Source organism: Myotis nattereri (assembly GCF_964212035.1).
Source record: "Myotis nattereri genome assembly, chromosome: 16".
Lineage (NCBI taxonomy): Eukaryota > Metazoa > Chordata > Mammalia > Chiroptera > Vespertilionidae > Myotis > Myotis nattereri.
The window spans coordinates 35,685,255-35,708,465 of NC_138091.1; the positions used below are offsets into that span (position 1 = coordinate 35,685,255).

Genomic DNA, 23,211 nt, shown 5'->3' on the forward strand with positions numbered 1-23,211 from the left:
TGGCTAGGCTGCTGATCAACTGAACACTGTCTCCGTGTCCTTCCTTCTTCGCCGACTCCGTCTATGCCTTTGGGAACCCCTGGACCTGCTGGGGTTGGACCCCGGCAGTACACAAGATAAAAAGATGTAAATTGTGACACAAAACATAAAAATGTAGAGATTTAAAAAGAAAAGAAAAAGAAAATGTAGATATTTATGCTTGACCAGTATGGTTCAGGGGTTGAGTGTCAACCTATGAACCAGGAAGTCACGGTTCAATTCCCAGTCAGGGCACATGCCCTGGTTGCAGGCTTGATCCCCAGAATCCCCAGTGTGAGGCGTGCAGGAGGCAGCCGATCAATGATTCTCTCTCATCATTGATAAATTTCTCTCTCTCTCCCTCTCCTTTCCTCTCTAAAAATCAATAAAAAATATATATATTTAAAATGTAGATATTTATAATGCATTTGGCCTTGGCTGGTTGGCTTAGTTGGTTAGAGCATCATCCTCTTATGTCAAGGTTCTATCCTTGGTCAGGGCACATACAAGAGTTTGGGTTGTGGGCACACAATGCAATATATGGTTCTTGTAACATAGAAATCCGTACCTGAATCCTATCTAACCCTATTAACCAATGTCACCCCAGTAAATATAATTTCTTAAAAATGGGCAGAGGATCTGAGTTGGTATTTTTGCAAAGAAGAGACATACATATGGCCAACAGGTACACAAAAAGTGCTCACCATCACTAATCAACAGGGAAACTATAATGAGATATCACCTCACAATTGTTAGAATGGCTATCATTAAAAAGACAAGAGATAATAAGTGTTGGTGAGTATGTGAAGAAAGGAAAACTTCTGTGCACTGTTGGCAAAAATATAAAATATAACCACCGTATGACCCAGCCATTGCATTTCTGGGTATTGAGCCAAAGGAAACAAAATAATCTAAAAAAGAAAAATATATCCATGTCCCAAGTTTATTGCAGCATTATTTACAATAGCCAAGAAATAGAAACAACCTAAGTGTCCCTCGATGGAAAAATGTATAAAGAAAATGTGGAGCTGAAACCGGTTTGGCTCAGTGGATAGAGCGTCGGCCTGCAGACTCAAGGGTCCCAGGTTCGATTCCGGTCAAGGGCATATACCTGGGTTGCGGGCACATCCCCAATAGGAGATGTGCAGGAGGCAGCTGATCAATGTTTCTCTCTCATCGATGTTTCTAACTCTCTATCTCTCTCCCTTCCTCTCTGTAAAAAATCAATAAAATATATTAAAAAAAATAAATAAAGAAAATGTGGAATACATTGATATAACACACACACACACACACACACACACACACTAACATTATTCAGCTATAAAAAAAGAGAATCCTGACATTTGCAATAACATGGATGAACCTTGAGGGTATTATGATAAGTGAAATAAGCCAGAGAGAGAAAGACAAATACATGATCTCATTTACATATGGAATCTTAAAAAACCCCAAACCCAATGTAATAGACACAGAGAACAGATTGTTGGTTGCCAGTGGCAGGGGGTGGGGGATGGGCAAAACAGGTAAAGTTGATAAAAATGTACACACTTCCAGTTATAAGAAAAATAAGTTTTGGGGATATAATGTATAATATGTTGACTACAGTTAACAATACTGTATTGTATATTTGAAAGTTGCTGAGTGTAGATCTTAAAAGTTCTCATCACAAGAAAAAATTGTAACTGTGTGGTTATGGACGTTAACAAAACTTATGGTAATTATTTTGCAATACATATGTATGTCAAATCATTGTTGCACATCTAAAACTGATACAATGTTCTATGTCAGTTATGTCTCAATTTTTAAAATTTAGCTGTTAAAAAAACACAAAGGAACTAATGGTACAACTGGTTCACAGATGTGGCAAAAATCAAATATGAGAAATCTGTGTACTCCAATGTATAATAAGCAAAAGTTGATCTGTCTTTTTCAGACTCCAGCCAGTACACTAACTTTTTAGAGTTCAAGATAATGTTTGCAGGCCCTGGCTGTACAGTTCAGTTGGTTAGAGTCTCATCTTGATATACCTTGGTTGTGGGTTTGATCCCCAGTCAGGGCACATACAAGAAACAACCAATGAATGCATAAATAAGTGGAACAACAAACTGATGTTTTTCTCTCTCTAAAATAAAATTAAAAAATGATTGCAAAAGAGTATAGATTCTCTAGGTAGAATGATCTATTGCTTGCTTTTGTCACTGTCTAAAAATGGGACTATGACTTTCTTTTCTGTGGGGTCCAGAAAAACTAAAGACCCCAAAGTCATTAACCTAAAGGCGACTGTGCCTATAGTAGGTTCTATGGCACTTCCTCCACATTAACCCTTTCAAAAATTATGTAATAATGATCAGTAAGATTTTTCACATAAAACTATATATAAGGAATATATAATCTGGGAACAATACACATTTCAGAGAGTTGTGCTCAAAATATGAGGCTATCAGCTATATCTGGGTCAAAATCAGGACTAAATGGATGTCTGCAGGTACTGATGTACTGGTTATCAAATTTACTCTGGAGAGATGAGGCAGTAAAAGTATTCTTTTAACTGCGGCACAACGAATCTACAGTATGGTATACATATCTAAAATATACATCTTGATGAAACTTTACAATGAATACACCCATGTAACTACCACTAAGATCCAGATATAGAACATGACCAGAATTCTAGAAACCCCACTGGTGGCACTCCTAGTAATTACTCCTTACCCCAAAATAAACACTATCATTGACTTGTATTACACAGATGTAGCTTGCCTATTTTTGAACTTTACATAAATGGAATTAAACAGTAGGTTTTCTTTTATGTCTGGCTTCTATAGCTCCACATTATGTCCATGTGATTTATGTATGCTTACAACATGTAGCAATCATGAATTTCTTGCTGTTGCTGTATAGTATTCCATTGTATGAATATATCACACTTTATTTACTGCTGGTGAACATTAGGGCTGTTCACTGTTGGTGAACATTGGGGCTATTATGAATAATGCTGCTATGAAAATTCCTGTACAAGTCTTTTGGCACATCTTCCTGTTGCACATAAATTTTCAAATGGAATTGCTGTATCATAGGGTATGTGTATGTTTAACTTTAGTAGATAGTTCCAAACATTTATCAAAAGTGGTTATAACACAGATTACTCTTAATAGTGCTTCCATGTTGACAATTAATAATCTCAATTGAAAAAAAATCTAAAGGATTTTCCTCTGCTACAGATGGTTCTAATGATTGTGTTTGTGGTAAACAGCAGTTCTGATAATTCAAATGAAGATTAAATAAATTCAAACATACAAACAAGAGGAAAAGAAAAGCTTTAAGTATTTTAAATGCTGAGTTACGAAAAAACAATATATATATGTATTTTGTTCACAGAATCATCATAGAAGACAAAGTTAAAATCTTTTCCCCAAACCAGAATTCTTATTTAAAAGCTATTAAATTCAACCAAATAAAGTTGGTAAACCACTACATGCAAGGTAATAAAAATACAGAGATAAGGACACAGTGGCCCAATCATTCATTCAACAAATGTTTATCAAGAGTTTATACCTGCCAAACACTACCACAGGAGCAGGGGATTCAACACTGAGTCAATCTGATAACAACCTGGACCCTCACACAGCTGACATTTTAGTGGGAGGAAAGAAAAATTATAGGATGGAGAGGCAGAGAAGGTATAATTTTAAATAAGATGGTCATATAAGACCTGACAGAAAAGGTGACATTTGATCAAAATCCTAAAGGAGGTGAGGGAATAAGCCAGGCTAAGAATTTAGTGAAAGCAAGTTCTAGCAAGTTTATTCGACTGAGAGAGAAATAAATAATCCAGGGTGTGTATATGGGTGGTGGGTTGCAAGTGTTAAAGAGAAGGGGAAAGAGATGATGAACAACTCATGAAACCTACAATGCAAGGGAGAAAATGAAAAACAAAAAGGACAAAACGTTCTTATAGATACAATACAAACACCAATCTACAGAGTTCTTGTGATACCAAAATGTTGGAGTACCGATTGCACTATCTTCAAACTTCTCTGAGCCAGTTTCTTATCTTTTCTATAAGATGGTGATAATAATACCTATCACCATGACCAGTAAGAAACAAAACTGATTATGGGACAAATTTGTTTAGAGTGAAGTTATATTACTAACTGTCAAAGATGAAAAAGCCTGAGAGCCAATGGAATAAGTATCTTGTCAGAATCTGTGGTCAGACATGATGAGCTCAGTTTTAATGCAATCTCATGACTCGGGGGATGATAGGTTTTTGTTTGTTTTTAATATAAAAATAGCAACATTTTAATATCAAGAAGAGGAGGGCTGCAAAGCAGGGAGGAGGAAAGAAAGGAAACGCATTAAGAATTGAAAATTTATCAAATCTGCCTTGTAGTACCACCAACTGGTTTATTAAACCTTCCATCACAAGAAGGTAGAGAGAAATAGCTGAGGTTACTACACTTGAATGCTAGTTCTTTTCTTTTTAATTTTATATTTCAATCACAGTTTATATTCAATACTATTTTGTATTAGATTTAGGTATACAGCATCATGGTCAGATAATCATACTTTACAAAGTATTCCAGAATTCTAATTCTTAATATATTCTTGTCTCCAGAAAGAGGAAATTTTTTAGTTATTTAGACCTATAATGGTTATCTCACTACTAATCTTAAAACTCATGAATAACCTATTAAACATAAAATATCTCTTGGGTAATCTAGAAAGAAGGAATATATGGAAGCAGTAAGGTTTTCGGAAGCCTTTTCAGGGCTGAACATCAGTATTTGTTAACATTCTCAGATTTTAAAAAAAAGTATTTTTGGAAGTTCAGATAAGCAGACTGTACAGTACTTTCTTCCTCCTTTTCATAGTCCGGCCAAATTAAAATGAAAGGCCAAGTAGCCAGCATTAAAATTGGCCAGTATCTGCTTCTTCCTTTTCCTCTGTCCATCTCTCTCCCCGTTGGAAAGAAACCTAATAGTAATTCTTAGGCAGGCAGGCAGGCAGGCAGGCAGGCAGGCATCTACTCCCATCAGTGCCTGCCTAGCCGCTACTTGAAAATGAGATGACTCTGTAGCCCAAGAACAACAGTGCTCTAGACACTCGGGGAAAATGTCTGAGTATGCAAGATTTATTAGAAATGACACACACAAGTAATAAAATTTTCTTTTCTTCTCTTTTTCCTGTCTGAAGTCAGTTATCTCCTCATGTGATCTGCTCATCTCACCAGAAAGGGCCTTTACCAATCTCAGATGATGCTGGGGTGGGGGGGTAGGGGGGGCAGAGGAGGGGAAATCAACTCCAATTTTTAGCACTTTACAACAGACTGTATTTTGGTTACAAGTAAGTAATAAATAACATTTATTTCCAGATTCAGACTGGAATCTAAAAAACAAAAAGCATATGATAAGCTGCTATGTATGTAACACAACAAAAACAGACCAAAGCTTTGCAAACTAAGTCAGTATGGAATTTATAAAACTGTCAGGGACAGGAAACTGAAGAGACTGAAAACAAAGCTAAAGATAAATGGGATCTTCTCTATTATGAGAAATATGAGGAGTGGACTTCTTTCCCAGGACAGAACCAGTTCTACTGAATAGATTTATAAATAGCCCTGGAAAAAGGAGCAGAAAATTTAAGTTCCAAATCTACAGTTGAAATGAGACTTGCCAAATTTATGATAATAAATTGGCAGGTAAATTTCAATATGGACAAGAGTAAGATAATACATTTAGGGAAAATGTATTTAAATATAAAATAATGAGTTATAAAAGTTTTGAGATATGAACAAAGAAAAGGGAAATGGAAGCAGTCTCCAAGTAAACAGCTTATTGAAGTAAACAACTTATTAAAAACATTAGCAAATCAGAACTGTAGTTGTAGAAATCTGAAAAACATGAGTGTAGTAGCTTCCCTGGAAAATGATGTGCAGTTTTGATAACTTCATGGTAGGAAGGATATAGAAGAATTAGATAAACATTATCACAGTACTCTCAGTGTTTGGGGGCTGTTAAATATAAAAAGTAAATGGTCACATTCTCTACAGCGGGTAAAAGGCAACTAACTGAAATCTGTAGAGTTATAAAAAGAGGAAAGGGGACTGTTAAATCTTACAAGAATGACAGACAAATTTAAACAAATGCAAGCACTTCTTTAAATAATAGGCTATGAATTTTATGAAGTTGTTATCTCAAGAAGTAGTAAAAATACAAATGTTTGCAAGTTTAAATTAATTGATGCAGATTTATATCAGGGGAAAGGAACAAGGAATCTAGAATACATGTCTACTTCTGAGGGGAGCACTGGGTTGATTATCATGCCCACTTCCTGATCCACTACATAGTGCTTTAGTTTAAAAGCATGACAGCTCACCCTGGTGTAATTCAGTGGTTAGAGCACGGGCCAGAGCACTGAAGGATCTCGGGTTCGATTCCTAGTCAAGGGCAGGTACCTGGGTTGCAGGTTTGATCCCCACCCTGGTGGGAGGTAACCAATCAATGTGTCTCTCTCACGTTGTGGTTTCTTTCTCTCTCAACCCACCCCCCTTCCCCCGTCCCGAATCAATGGGAAAAATATCCTCTAGTGAAGGTTACCTTTAGGTTACCATTAGGTTACCATTAGGTAACAACAATAAAACAAAACAAACAAAAACATGACAGCTCATGTTTTTACCTTGTAAGGACCAAGACAGAAAAATGGGAAGAACACTCTACCAAGAGAAATTTCCTTACATACTCAGCAAGAGAACTACAGATCTATTATTACAAACCACACACCCTATCTAATTAGAAACAAAAACTTCTGTAATATGAAATGAGCATAATGGAAATCCTGCCATCCATGTCTTATAAGAAACTCTGGTCTTGGGCCAGGACCCCGGGAACACTCAGCAGTTATAAGAGAATGTGGGTTTATATTTAGTGTGTTAACTGATTTGCAAACTCATGAGCAAAATCACAGCACACATAGTCTGTTGGTCCAAGTTTCAATGAAAGGAGCCTTTCTAAAGGCATTTTACAAAAGGTGTTTGAAACATAAACCTGAAAAAAAAAATCTTTAAATGAGTTTAACAAAGGTAACCTAATCCTTACCCCCTGCTTACTTTTTTCCATATCTGTAAGCAGGTGTGCAAATGAAAAGAAAAAAGCAGACATAAACGAAAACTATATTCTACTCCAATGCCAAAACAAACTAACATGAAAAACAAACATTTATTATTTACTGAGTTTTGTTAAAGACCAAGCTATATTAACCTCTTTTTTCCCCTTCATCTTAATATCATCTAATTTCAATTAGAATCACTTCATCAAAATAATTTTTTCAATTTTAATTTGATTATTGAGAGTTAGTGAGCATTGCTAGAATATACACAACTTTAAACTTCCATTATTTTGCATCCTTTCCTGTGAGGGGTAACTAAATCAAAATTTTTCCCATGTTCTTTCATCTAAATTTATTTTGTTACAAAAACATTAGGCAGAATAAAAATTATTTTTAGGAGGTTGGACTTAAAAGTATTCATTAAATTTATTTAAAAAATATTTTTATTGACTTCAGAGAGGAACAGAGAGGAAGAGAGAGCTAGACACATCAATGATGAGAGAGAATCACTGATTGGCTGCCTCCTGCACACCCCCCCCACTGGGGATTGAGCCTGCAACCCAGGCATATGCCCTGACCAGGAATCGAACAGTGACCTCCTGGTTCATAGGTCACTGCTCAACCACTGAGCCAGGCCAACTGGGCCATTAAATTAATTATTTAAGTAAAAGTCTGCTGAGATGAATACAGAAATGCACAATTAAAAACAAATTGATTCAGGAATGTATAATGAATAGACAATTTCCTAGAGACCATTCATTCAATAACTTGCATCAAGTTATAGCTCTCTGTCCTGTTCAGTTAGTTACTATTATAAGGATGGGTTAAAGAAATAGAGGAGAGCAAGAAAACAAAGAAAGATAAAAAGTCTGGGAGTGGGGTGGAGAAAAGAGTTTATTTTTAAAAAAATTTATTAATTGATTTGAGAGAGAAAGGTGAGAGAGGGGATGGGGGAGAAGGAGAGAAATTTGTTGTCCCAATTATTTATGCATTCATTGGTTGTTGATTCTTGTATGTGCCCAGACCGGAGATCGAATCCGCAACCTTGGTGTATGGGAACGATGCTCTATCAGTTGAGCCACCCGGCCAGGGAAAAGAGTTTAAATAAAGTAAAAGTTTCCTGAGAAAGCAAATAAAATGAGGCATTAAGAATTCCACCATAAATCATGCTAAGTGTGTTTAGAGATCACAACTGTGTGTTATGTGCGACGGAGAGCACTCTGCTTCCTGGCTGCCCTATGAATGAGTGACATCCAAATGTCCTGTCCTCAGCAGACAGCCTGCTCAGCTCCGGCGGACGCCTGCCTATGGCTGCTTTTACGGACTGCAACTACAGAATTGCTTTAAATGGAACCAAATGCAAGTCAGTGACTTTCATGTACCAAAGCCACTCTGCTGTAAGTCGCAATATCCTGCAACAGAATCCTTCAAGAGAGACCACTGAAAATTGCTTAATCTTGATGGTACTTTGTGGTAAAATCATGAGCCAGCTCGAAAGAAGAAAAGGCCTGCCTTTTCAAAAACTAAATGTTGTTGGGTGTGGTTGGATGATTCTGAAAAGAGAAACTACATTAAGCCTTGGCCTTTACATGATAAAAAAAAAGTGTTTAAGGTGTCTCTGATGCTCATTAAGGCAACACTTATCAGTTTAACCCTTTGCAAACAAGCAAGAGATCATGAGAGCCGGAAGCTTTTCTGTGGAACTCCTGACACAACACAAACCATAGCAAAGCTTAATGCAAACCCTCTAGAGTCCACGTTGACAAATTCTTTAACAAGCCCTGTGGTTACAGGGAAGCTGGTTTCACTCTGACTCACTCCTACTCAAATAGTTTACTGGAAATGAAGGGGAGGGGGAATTTTCAGAGAAGTCATGTGATGGCCAGACAAACCACAGCCAGCAAAGGTTCAACAGAGTCAAAAACAGGTCCCAGCAACAACTGACACCCAGAGTGTTCAAATGGCACTAAATTATATGAGAATGAGTCCTGGTGGGTTTCAGATCATCCACACCAGAGACTCTTTCATAAATCTCTGTATGTAAAGGAACAGAAACTTCACAAGGGGAAAAACCAGCAGGCATTGACATGGTGTGGGCAGCTACAAACACTTCATAGGAAAATGTGCTTAACAGAGAATAGCATCAAAGGAACGTTAAAGCACTTAAGTGAGTGTATAAATAATCATTATTAAATGCTTTCCCATAGTCTCTAAACTCAAATGATCAAACAGATATTCTATCATCAAAAGAATGTCTAAAGAACCTTTAATTATCCCCGTCTATGAGGGGGATATTCATTGGGTAATGCATAAAAAAAAAAATGCACTGGCCATAAGAATGAGAACTACCATTGTAATGAACAAACTTTATTTTGGTGCTATGTGTTTTCACTAATAAAAGAACGTAAATAACTTAACATTTCTAAACAGGATAAAAATTCTATTAAGCTAATAAAAGTTTTGTGTCCTTAAATATATTTAACACAAATTAGTAAGCGAAAAGATATTAGTATTTAAACTTAATTGGAATTTAACTTCAATAAATCAGACAAGTGGCAAGTTTTAATTATTATGTTTTACTCCTCACCTGAGGATATGTGTTTGTTTTTTTTTAATATATTTTTTATTGATTTCAGAGAGAAAGGGAGAGGGAAAGAGAGAGACAGAAACATCAGTGATGAGAGAGGATCATTGATCAGCTGCCTCCTGCATGCCCCCTACTGGGGATCGAGCCTACAACCCAGGCGTGTGCCCCTAACCAGAATCAAACAGGGTACCCTTCAGTCCACAGGCCGAGGCTCTATCCAATGAACCAAACTGGCCAGGTCTGAGGATATGTTTTTATTAATTTTGAGAGAGAGAGAGAGAGAGAGAGAGAGAGAGAGAGAGAGAGAGAGAGAGAAATGTCGATGTGAGAAACACAACTGGTTGCTTTCTATACACGCCCCCAATGGGAATCAAACCTGTAATCTCGGTATGTGCCCTGAGGGAAATCGAACCTGCAACCTTTTGGTGTATGGAACGACTCTCCAATCAACTGCAGGGAACAAGTTTTAATTAATTTAAATACCGAAGCCCTAAACAAAAGCTAAAAAATTTTCCCTTAAAATAAGATTAAGCCAAAACCGGTTTGGCTCAGCGGATAGAGCGTTGGCCTGCGGACTGAAGGGTCCCAGGTTCGATTCCGGTCAAGGGCATGTACCTCGGTTGGGGGCACATCCCCAGTAGGAGATGTGCCGAAGGCAGCTGATCGATGTTTCTCTCTCATCGATGTTTCTAACTCTCTATCTCTCTCCCTTCCTCTCTGTAAAAAATCAATAAAATCAATAAAAAAAAAGATTAAATTCAGAAACTATAAAATAGCCTTTGAGGAAATACTTAACCTAACAGACTCATGAATTATATATACTCAAGAGAAAAACAAGCAAGTCAATATAAATGTGGAGGAAAAAAATTGCATTCTTTTAAAAAATAAAGTTTTAAGAAATTTCAATTTCCGACTTAATTCTCAATTTTCTATATTGATAGTAATAATATGAATCAAAACGGCATTGGCCCTGGCCAGTGTGGCTCAGTTGGTTGAGCATCCTCCTGTGCACCAAAAGGTCAACAGTTTGAATCCCATTTAGGTTTGATTCACATGCCCAGGTTGCCTGGCTCTATCCTGGTAGAGGGGGTGCAGGAGGCAGCCGCTTATTTCTCTCCTTCTCCCTTCTTCTCTTTCTAAAAATAACTTTAAAAAATATTAAACATGGCATGGTACTGTCACCGGAAAGGGGTTCTGGCCCTTAGCAGGTCTGCCTAGGGCCAACTGGTAGTGTGTGTGGGTTCTTGAGTTCATACAAGAACAATTTCACATCACGAGTCCAGATGAATTTTAGAGGACACTTATTAAAGCTGGGGACAGTGGAACAAGAAGGGGCTGGTGAAATCGGCTTAGGCTGGTCCGCTTTGGCTCACTAAGAAGTAAGAGAAAAGGGGGTGTTGGGGACAGGATCGGGGGTTTTGCCCAGAACAACCTGCCACTGCCCATTGCTGCCCTGGTTGTAAATCTTGTAGGGTCCCTTAGAGTTTAGGAGATGTATGTCTGTGGGAGAAGAAGAGGGGAAGAGAAGGAGAAAAGGGCAGACGTGCTCCCGGGAGAACATAGTCACCAATGATACATCTGATAAGGGATTAATATCCAAAATGTATAAGGAACTTATAAAACTCAAGACTGAATCCAATTTAAAAAATGGGCAAGGACCTAAACAGATACTTCTCCAAAGAGGACATACAGATGGCCAAGAGACATATGAAAAAAAAAAGAAATGCTCAACATCTCTAATCATCAGAGAGATGCAAATTAAAACCACAATGAGATCACTTCATACTCCTCAGAATGGCCATCATCAATAAATCAACAAACAAGTGCTGTCCAGGATGTGGAGAAAAGGGGACCTTCCTCACTGTTGGTGGTAATGCAGAGTGGTGCAGCCACTGCGGAAAGCAGTATGGAGTTACCTCAAAAAATTAAAATGGAACTGCCTTGGGCCCAGTGACTGCACTTCTGGGAATATCCAGAGAAACCAGAAACACTAATTCGAAAGAATATATGATGCCTCTGTTCCCTACAGCATTATTTACAATAGCCAAGGTTTGGAATCAGCCCAAGTGCCCATCAGTAGATGAGTGGATAAAAAAGCTGTGGTATATTTATACAATGGTATACTACCTGGCTATAAAAAAGAAGGAAATCTTACTTTTTGTGATAGCATGGATGGACCTGGAGAGTATTATGCTATGTGAAATAAGTCAGTCAGAGAAAGACAAATACCATATGATTTCAGTTATATATGGAATCTAAAGAACAAAATAAACTAACAAAATAGAAACAGACTGAGAGCTGTCAGAGGGGAGGAGGGTTGGGGGGGGGGGGGCTGGGTGAAAAGGTGAAGGGATTAACAAAAAACAAACTCATAGGCACAGACAACAATATGGTGATTACCAGAGGAAAAGATAAGTGAAGAGTTAAAAGAGGGTACAGGGGGAATAAATGATGATAGAAGGAGATCTGACTTTGGGTGGTGGACACACAATACAATATACAGATGATATATTATAGAATTATACACCGGAAACCTATGTAATTTTATTAACTAATGTCAACCCAATAAATTCAATTAAAAAATCCAGAAACTATAAAATAGCCTTTGAGGAAATATTTAACAGATTCATGAATTATATTCAAAAGAAAGCCAAATTAGTCAATACAAATATAGAGGAACAACTTGCATTTTCTAAACTCTAAAAAAATTTTTTTATCCTCACCTGAGACATCAATCAGTTGACTCCCATATGCAACCCCAACAGGGAATCAAACTGAAATCTAGCTATGTACCCTGACCAGAATGGAACCTGAAACCTGTGTACCAAGTTGGAGGTACAGGATGACACTCCAACCAACTGAGCCATCTGGCCAGGGCTCAATTTCTTATTTGACTTAATTCTTAATTTCCTATATTGATAGAAATAGTAAGAGACAGTTTCACACAGTCAGCAACCTACCATTTTGTAAAAAAAGAATCCAAGTAGTGAGGTCACTTGGACAGACAGCATTTAGGAAAGCACACTTATTCAAACCATATTCTTCCAAGTAAATATGTACGACATTCCTACTCTATGTGTCAGCTTTAAACACAAAAAACCACAGTCACCTCCATGATCCCATTCCCCATTACTTCAATACTGGCTGCCCTAATCTTTTAGGACACATCAAGCAAATAAATTACTTTATTTTTCAAACTCTTATTCCTAATGCCTTTACTTTTCCCTTTCCTTTGGTTATGCAGCTTAAAGAATAAACAAGTTATCATAGGAACCTTCATTTGTTTCTAAAGCATAGCATTTTTATAATGTTGTTTTACTGGATGTGAATTAAAAATTATGTCATTTGGCCGAAGCCGGTTTGGCTCAGTGGACAGAGCGTCGGCCTGCGGACTGAAAGGTCCCAGGTTCGATTCTGGTCAAGGGCATGTACCTGGGTTGTGGGCACATCCCCAGTAGGAGATGTGCAGGAGGCAGCTGATCGATGTTCCTCTCTCATCGATGTTTCTAACTCTCTATCTCTCTCCCTTCCTCTCTGTAAAAAATCAATAAAATATATTAAAAAAAAATTATGTCATTTGTTATAATGTCTTTTACATTATCTTTAATGCTTGCTCTCAGATGATTATTAAACTAAAAGATGCAAAACTGCTCAATCTTCTTTTTAAAAAATGTATTTTTATTTAGAAAGGAAGGGAGAGGGAGAGAGAGATAGAAACATCAATGATGAGAGAGAATCATTGATTGGCTGCCTCCTGCATGCCCCCCAACTGGGGATCAAGCCCATAACCCAGGCATGTGACCTTAACCGGAATCGAACCCAGGACCCTTCAGTCTACAGGCCGAAGCTCTATTCACCGACCCAAACCAGCCAGGGCTTCTTGTTTTTTAAAATTTATCTTTATTGTTCAAAGACTGAGAAATGTCCCCTTTGTTTTTTCCCCCCACTGACCCCTCCCACCCAATCTTTCTTCTTAATGATTTGAAATCTCAATAATTTCTATGTCCACTACACTTTTACATTTTATTTTACAGTAGAGTAATATGAAGTGAACATATTTCATGTAATGCTACGTTTTCTCTCTCACTTGATATTTCTTAGTTTATTCCAAGTATCTACCTCATGAGTAATGTGTGCAAGACCAGGCAGGCATTGTTGAAAATGCACACATTTTTTTTTGGCATCCCTTTAAGGAGCTTACAGATTCCTGAGAGAGATGAGAAAAGTTCATAAATAGTTTTAAAATAAGGTAGCAAGTGAAAAGTACACAAGAAAGATAAAGAAAAAGATAATACCCAGGGGTTGGGAAGACTTTTGAGTAGCAAAGTTCTATGACCAGAGGTAGTTTTCAGAAAAAAGAAAAAAAGAAAAAAGAAAAGAACGAACGAAAAAGACTAGTTAAGAGGAGACTTATTAGGAAGTTGCTGGAAATGTTCAGGGACCTAGTAATTAAGGTCTGAACCAGGAGTGGGAAGAGAAAGGAGAAGACATCTCACATCCATATTTCTTTTTTTCTCTCTCTCCCTTCCTCTCTTTCTAAAATCAATAAAAACATATCCTTGGATGAGGATTAAAAAAAAAAAAAGAATGACTAGATAAGGGAGGAAAGGAGGGAGTCAGGTGACCTAACTTTTACAAATGATGCTAGAATTGCTGAAGGTCATAGGAAACTACATTCATTCATGTCTACCTCCCACAGACATCTAGTGAAAACATGACAGAAAGCCAAGAGCAAAAGGAAGTCAGCTTGGTGGAAAAATACTGCCTAATCTCAATACTGAACTCACGAAAATAAGTTAGGTAGCAAAAGGAATCAGTTCAAATATATGTGTTAATCTCCCCCCCCCCCCCAAAAAAAAAATATCTATAGTACAAAATCCAACAATCAGTCAACACTGGAATTTAAAAAATACTTAGCTTTAAAATTGTTACCTAGTAACAACTTCCTAGTAAAAGCATACACCCTTTATCCTAGTTGGAGAGCACATGGTAAAGCAATGAGAGCCAAGTATTTTTTTTCACTCTTCCTGCTGATAAACTTATTCTACCAAAGGAATAAAAAACACACTTTCTACCTAAGTCTCAGGCAATCTTAAAATTCAAATACCCATTCATAATTATTCATTTTACTTACTTTGCTGTTTTAGTTACTGTTACCTTCTCTATATTTTATTGCTACCATCAAATTGGGGGTTTACAGAATACATGTATCTATAAGGAAATTCCAACACCAAAGTTAGATTAACTTTTGGGTCTTTGTGAAAACTGATTACTGTAAGAACTTTTAAATCACAATCAGTAATATATAACTAAAAAGATATCAGTAAGCTTGGCCGGCATGGCTCAGGGGTTAAGCGCCAATCTATGAACCAAGAGATCACGGTTCAATTCCCGGGGTCAGGGCACATGCCGGGTTGTGGGCTTGATCCCCAGTGTGGGGCATGCAGAAGGCAGCCAATCAGTGATTCTCTCTCCTCATTGATGTTTCTATCTCTCTCTCTCTCCCTTTCCCTTCTTCTCTGAAGTGAATATATATATATACATATATATATACACATATATATATACACACACACATATATATATATATGATGCCAGTAAAATTATAGCTTACAAATAAAAACTTAATATCTTTAAAAATACTACCAATAACTATTTATAAAGGTATAATATGCAATTTATAATAGTAAAATATAAGTCAAAACTAAATTAAAATCACTGGGAAAACAATGTTGGAATATACAAATAGCTAATTACCTGAAAAAAAGAAAGTTAGGTTCCTACATTATATAGTAGGTAAAATACTGTAATAAATTAAAGATTTAACAATATGTATCTATATCTATATATAAGCCTAGTGATTGGAACGACTGGTCGCTATGATGCGTACTGCAGCAGCCAACTGCCCCCAATCGGTACCCCCACCCTGACTGGGAGTGGGGCTGGCCAGCCAACCTCCTGCATCTCCTCCCCCCTGCTGACCCGGCCCTGATCGGGGCCAGCCGGACCCCACCCATGCATGAATTCATGCACAGGGCCTCTAGTAAAATAATTAAGTCATAAAAATACTAAATAGAGCTAAATAGAGCTAAATATTTACTATATAATTATAAGGGTTCAGGAAGATAATTTTAGGGATTATTTTAAAAGAAAAAGTCTAAGATACTGATATAAAAAATGTAAATTTCTCTATTCTAAAAGTAAAACAAAGCACAATAAACAACATGGGGAAAATACTGACAGCATATGACAAAAGAGATCTCCTTAAAAATGTCAATTGATAAGAAAATGAAAAATATACTAAATATAAAAAATTGATAAATGAACCAGTTAAAGTTTTTTCTTTTTTTATCTGTATTTTCAACATTTTATATAAGAAACTTTGTAATAAAAAGCAGAGATGCAGAAAATATTTGATGGCACTGAAAAATGTTCACAGTATGACTTTATATTTAAAACAAGTCAGAGAACAATAAATAGAATATGACTCACTGTTATAAATATTTATAGAGAAAAAGACTGAAGGATGGAGGGATTAATTTTAAATAGATATATTTATCAGTTGTCTACAATGAGCTGTGTCGCTTCATAATAAGAGCACGATCTTAAAAGTTAGTATCAAATGTCTATTATATGTGGGGGGGGAAACTTGAGCCTAATATGTACAGTATGATCATAGTTTTTATTTTAAAAAGTTATAAATGCAAAGAAAACAGCTTAGAATTACAGGATCATTATCCTACTTTGGGGAGTAGGTATGTGGGTTTTCACTTTTCACTTTTAATACTTCTAGAATGCTTCAATATTATTACTATAAACACTTATGTAACTTAAAAGATGAAAATCTGGAAAATATAACAGAAGCAAAGAGCCTCAGATTAAATTTTTTTTAAAGGTACCTGATTTAAAAAGAAAATTACAAAAAATTCTCTTAAATTGTTATACATTTATTTGCATTGTGAAAACCTTAAAAACAAAACAACAAGGTGTTTTAGCTGAGTCTGAGTTGTCTTGTTGATGCTTTCTATATTTCCCTATTCTAAAATCAAGATGATAACCACTTGCATATTTCATCTTTTCTGAATGTTCTATCCCAAACCATGTGTAATTTTGTTTTCACACTGGCAGTCTTCTTCAAAGAAACTATTAACAAATTCACCTTAATCCTAAGCTCTTTAGGGATAATTAAAATATTCTATTTATTCCAACCCCCACACTGTTCTTACCTGCGCAGCCTCTGCATGCTCCAGCATCTCTTCAAATTCCTGATACTCTTCATCATCTGGTTCAGCACCTGAGAGTCGAGCTGCTCTGGCCATGAAATATGGAGGCAACTCTCCAATTGCTGTACCGACACCCTATGTTAAAAACCAAAAAAATCACATAAGATTCTGTTCTCAAAACAGTGACACTAAACACATCAAATCTATATTTTTCGATATCACCAAAAGCATATGAAGATGTAGGTATCAGTGAGAAAAGCATATACTAGTACATAACTAGGAGGGTAGGAGTTTGAATCCTGGCCCCAATACTGACCAAGGCAATGCCAGGCAATATGCTATACATAAAAATGTCAGACAATCCTGGTGTATTACTGACACTAAATTAATGTTAGTTCTCTTGCATATCTACTTATACTCTATTTTTTAATAATCCTCACACAAGGATATGTATTTTTTATTGATTTTTAGACAGAGAGGAAGGAAGGAAAGGGGGGGGGGGGAGAGGGAGAGAGAGAGAGAGAGAATCATCATCAGTTGCCTCCCATTAAGTGCCTCGAACGGGGATGACATCCGTAACAACTTTTTGGTGTATGGGATAAGGCTCCAACCAACTGAACCACCCAGCCTGAGCTCTACTTATACTCCATTATTTTTGTCATTTCTCCCCCTTTTAAAATATTCAAATGACTTGGTAATGAGCATTCACTGGTATAGCTATTAGACAAATATTTTCTAGGAAATCTGATATTTAGAATGTCGCTTTAATCCCAACAGAACTTCTTAGTGCAGAGTTAAAATTTTTAACAAACTGGTCAGAAAGCCCCTTGAAAACAACATTAGGATGGATAAATTTTAACCACAGGAAAAATGTTTATATCTCCTTAGGACACTGAGTGACTCATGTTTTAGTCTCTTTGTAGATTCTTGTTTTTGAAGATAAATTTTTTTCTCAACCAACTCAACATATAAGGATAAAAACAAAGGTAAAAGAATCAGGAACTTGCTTTGAACTTACATGGCTCAAATACAGCATAGGTAATACAGCAAGAGGCATACAGCCTCCAGTAAAATTCTCAACTTTGAGCCATCCTTCTCTGCCCTGAGTCAGAGTGAATGAAAAATGCATTTGCTAGTTCTAAAAATCAACGTTAGGCCTTTCTGCTTGCTCTGTCCTTGACAAGAGTCCCCAAGGTACATAATCAAATTCAAAGATTTTGTGTTCACAGTGCTACATTCCAATGTGTATGTGGAATCAATGATCTCCAAGTGAAACTGCACTACCCACATGGGAATCAAGAGTTCTGGAGCAAGAATAAGGCTATAGTTAGTTAAAAACAGAGAGAAGGGAGAAGAGCCATATATAGAGAAGGATAAAGGAACAAAACAAATCCTACTTTACTAAACAGGAAAAGTTAAAGTTAGTCAACTTTGGAGTGTGTAAGTAGACCAACTTACTATTTTAAAAACTGGCAACAAAGAGAAAGATCAATTATTTATCCTGTCTTACCTATATGAAAGATATCTCAGGGTAATTAAATTGCTGATAAAGAGAAGTTTCTCTTTATAAAGTATTTCAGTCAATAACTAAAGAAAAAAATGATATAATTGGGATACCCCTATTTTATAACTCCTAATAAAATAATGAACATATAATAATAGTGCTAATATCACACACAAAAAAGACAACCAGACACTACTGCACCTCATGACAGAAATACACAAGGCTCTGAAGTATATTCTTTCCAGAAAGAAATTTCTTTCAAGCCTCTCAATCTAACTATCAACTCACAGGAAATATAGGGAACATAGAAACATACTTACATTATGCCAACTGGAATACAATCAGTAAAATTAGGGCTGTGGGAAACTACACTTGACAAACAATCCAATTTCAATAACAAATAAATTTGAAAAGAAAATCAAAGAAATAAACACAACCAAAAAAATTTGAATACTAACTGTTCAACTAATTTGAAGAGACTATTCCTAATTTCTCTTAGGTGTTTTTTTAAAGTTCTATAGTTGATATATTTACAGATGAAATGTGATATGTTATCTAGGTTATGCTTCGTGATAACTGAGAGCAGAATGAGGAGGGGAATATATAAAAAAGTATTAGCCAGGAGTTAATATTAGCTGAAGTTGGGGAACAATATGTTGAATTAATAATGTAATTCTATGCACTTAAATTTTTTTCCATAACGAAAAGTAGAAAAGTTAACTGTCATATTTTATTTAAAACATGAACTCTCTTAAAACTTAAGTCAAACGTTCAATAGTTTTGAAAGCAATCATATGATTCAAACTCATGACAAGATTCCTTAAAGTTAAAAAGTAATAATGAATTGAAATGAAGTAAAGAGCTACATGTCTTATACTTAATTGACCACACATTACACAAACACACACACACACACACACACTTTAAAAAATGTATTTTTATTGATTTTGGAGAGAGGAAGTGAGAGGGAGAGAGATAGAAACATCAATGATGAGAAAGAACCACTGATCCACTGCTTCCTGCACGCCCCTCCTGGGGATTGAGCCTGTAACCTGAGCATGTGCCCAGAATGGGAATCAACTGGTGACGCCTTGGTTCATGGGTCGACGCTCAACCACTAAGCCACCTCAGCTGGACTCACTCTCTGGATAGTGACTTCGATGCACAAGGTTTAAATGTTAGTAAAATTCAATTAATCAATTTTCCTTTAATTACCGAACCTTTTGGTGTTACATTTATGAAATGATTGCCATTCTGGCTGGTGTGTCTCAGTGGTTGGCGCCGACCTAGGAACACAGAGGTAGGTCATGGTTTCGAGCTGGATCCCCAGCGTGGGGGGTGCAGGAGGCAGCCAATCAATGATTCTCTCTCATCATTGATTGGTGTTTCTATCTCTCTCTCCTCCCTTCCTCTCTGAAATCAATAAAAAATATATTTTAAAAAAATGATTGCCAAATTCAAAATCATGCAGATTTTTCTCTATATTTTCTTCAAAGAGTTTTACAGTTTTAGCTCTTAAGTTTATGTATATGATGCATTTTGAGTTAATTTTTGTCCAGCTTCATTATTTTGCATGTGGATATTCAGTTTTCCCAGCACCCTTTGTTGAAAGGACTGTCCTTATAAATGGTGAGTACAAAGGGAACAAATTTAGACAACTTGACATGTGCTACATTTTTCATATGACCCAAGACAGTCGTCAAAAAAGGAAATACGAAAAGCAAACAAACATTCAGCCAATTAGTCAGTATTTATTTATTTATTATTTTTTAAAATACTTTTTTCATTGATTTTTAGAGAGAGAGGAAGGGAAAGGGAGAGAGAGAAAGAGAGAGAAACATCGATGTGAGAGTGGAACATCGATCAGGTACCTCTTGGACACCCCACACTGGGGATTGAGCCCTCAACCAGGGCATGTACCCTGACCAGGAATAATTGAACCAGCAACCTTTCGGTGCACAGGATGACACCCAGTAACTGAGCCACACTGGCCAGGGCACTCAGTACTTATTGACATTCTTGTATATGTGAAAAGTCTAACACTGAGTGCTGTAGGGGTAATAAATTTAACGCACAGTCTGTATTTTTTAGGAGCTTAACATTTGTTTGGGGAAGTAAGCCACTGTATGAACCAAGTTGACTAATTTAAGGCATGAATGAAAAGCCAGGCCAAATGAGCACTTCAGATAGTGTGCACTGTGCGAGTTTGTAGGAGGCAGTTACCACTGCCAGTTGGGATGGAAGCTTTTCTTTACTGGCATTGGTGTTAATCCAGCTATATAAATCATTTTTGAAAGAACAAAAGAAAAATAGAAAACTAAAGTCTATATACATAGCCCCTTTCTAGCATGTTCCAAGTATCTCCTGTTATTTTAATAAAACATTTTTCATCAAAAGACTAATGTGGTCAAATTTAAAAAACACAGGCAACTAGTACAATGAATCTGTCTCCAGTGTTTATAAAAGAGTAACAGGAAACATGACAATTTTTCCTGTCTTTCATATTCAGCAAGTTCAATGTATGGCACTTCCCTTATAATTCTTTTAAAATACAACATAACTGCTACCACATAAATATCTTTGAAAACTCTGCCTCTTCTGTGGGCATAGTATTCATATTCCTCTTCATTTTAGTTAAGATTTTTAAGTGATCTGTCCCACAATTTTAATTTTATAAGAAACTGTTAGTGAAAAAGTTACAGGTAATATATAACTTAAATGCAAATGACAAATTAAAAAATAATTGAAATAGTAATAGAAAGTTTTGAGCAAATGAACTATTCCTCAATGATAGACACCTGAATAAATTTAAGCACACAAAAAGAGTGTTTTGTATGGGTTAAAATACATTTTGCTAATGAACATGTACTTGAAAAACTTCCTAAAATATACTGAAGCAAATAATAAAAAGAAAACATCAGTACAACTGAAAGTAAGATCACAATATACAACCATAGAGTCTGATGCCTCCATTACAGTAAAGCTTGGTTTACAAAGAAATGTTTCACCCTACTTTAGTATTATAACAATTCAGAGAATAAAATGAGTCCTCTAAGAATAAATACTAAGTATTTAAATTTAGGAGACAGACATAACATTTACCAATCTGAGACTAACATATAAGCACCTGCTGTGTGTTTATCAAATATAAACATTGGTGAAATTTTACAAAGTTGCATCATCCATCCTCCTTGTCCCTGCTATTGTATACTTGGCATCAATTGCTTCATGGTACCTATGGCTTCGTGCCTTCTTTTGAATGTCATTAATGAATAGAAAAGGCTCTAAAGGATTTGTTTTACTTGGAAGTAGGCAGCTGATGACTTAATTATCTGCTGACTTGGTATATGTCTGGATTCAAGTTCAATGAGGTACAACAAACTATACAGGCAGATACACTTTAGACAAATATAAGAACAGATATCTTACCCACATGCAGGCCTCAATCCTAACTTTTGAGATGATGCTCCACAAAGAAACGGATCCTTCAATGCCCTCTTGGTCTGGACAAATAATCTGATCAGGATAGGGTGGTTCAGGGAAATTAACTGAATTGCATTCGTAAGCAGCTAATGTAACTGAAGCTATATGCGGACCCTGTAAAACAAATACGAGAAACCAAGTTAGAAATATTAATGAAAAGGGAATCATCAATATTCATGCTATTTTAACAGTACTTTAATTGCTATATACTAACGGAAAAACCTCAGCTTTAAAAGAATAATAATCTATTTAACTAAATATTTAATGATACAGATGGTAATTTGAAACACTCCTTCCCAAAAGTTCCTCCTGGCTTGCTTAAAAACAAACAAACCGATTTATTGATAATGTACATACAGTAACAGTCATTTTTCTGGGTCTATATTACATTAGTTTTGAAAAATATATTCAGCTGTACAATAGCGAGCCAAGATATAAAACATCACCACCACTGCAAAGAGTCCCCTTGTGCGCTTTTGTAGTCAATCTCCCTCCCCAACACTAGCCCCTGGAAACCATATCATTCTTGGGTTGGTTCTGATTTTGTTTACCCATATTTTCATTTGTAGGTTACATTCCCTTTAATAAAAACTTTCTGTGCTGCTATTCTTTTAGGCATAATTTGAGAATATTACTTTATGTCCTTATAAACAGTTGGTGAAGTAACTACCTCACTTATATTTTAATCATATAGATTTAAATGGGTTAATAATGCAATAAAGCCTTAAACAAGGGTTCCCAAATAGACATGTGTGCTGAGGTGAGGTTTCTGCAGAAGAATCAACTAGGCCCTAGTTACTAGGGAGTTTGTTAAAAATACAACTTCCTGTTTGGCTGGCATAGCTCAGTGGTTGAATGTCAACCTATGAACCAGGAGGTCATGACTCGATTCCTAGTCAGGGCATACTAGTATGCTTGGGTTGGGTGCTCGATCCCCAGTAGAGGATGTGCAGGAGGCAACCAATCTATGATTCTCTCTCGTTATTGCTGTTTCTATCTCTCTCTCCCTCTCTGAAATTAATTAAAAAAACAACAACAAACAAACAAAAACGAAACAATAGGTAGGAGTGGGAACCTGCATGCTAATAATGAAGCTCCTTTAGAGTTTCAAATAGGTTATGTTCTATTAGGCTAGGTTTAGGAATCATTGGGAAAATAGTGAATTAAGGCTTAGAAAATAAGCAACCTCAGACGAGTCACTTAACTTCCTGGGCTTCAGTTTACTCTTCTGCAAGGCAAGAGAATTAGACTCATTTTATGGTTTTATCCAGCTCCAAAAACTCCAA

At 36.3% G+C, this 23,211-nt stretch overlaps 1 protein-coding gene across 1 annotated transcript in view; it reads right to left on the reverse strand.

Annotated features, from left to right (window-relative positions):
- VMP1 (vacuole membrane protein 1) overlaps positions 1-23,211 on the reverse strand; it is a 102,191-nt gene that overhangs the window by 40,592 nt on the left and 38,388 nt on the right. Inside the window, exons 7-8 of the mRNA XM_081109040.1 lie at positions 21,872-22,039; positions 16,942-17,073 (exon numbers count right to left, since the gene is read on the reverse strand). Coding sequence (XP_080965166.1) covers positions 16,942-17,073; positions 21,872-22,039 — 300 coding nt within the window. The remainder of the gene's footprint in view (positions 1-16,941; positions 17,074-21,871; positions 22,040-23,211) is intronic.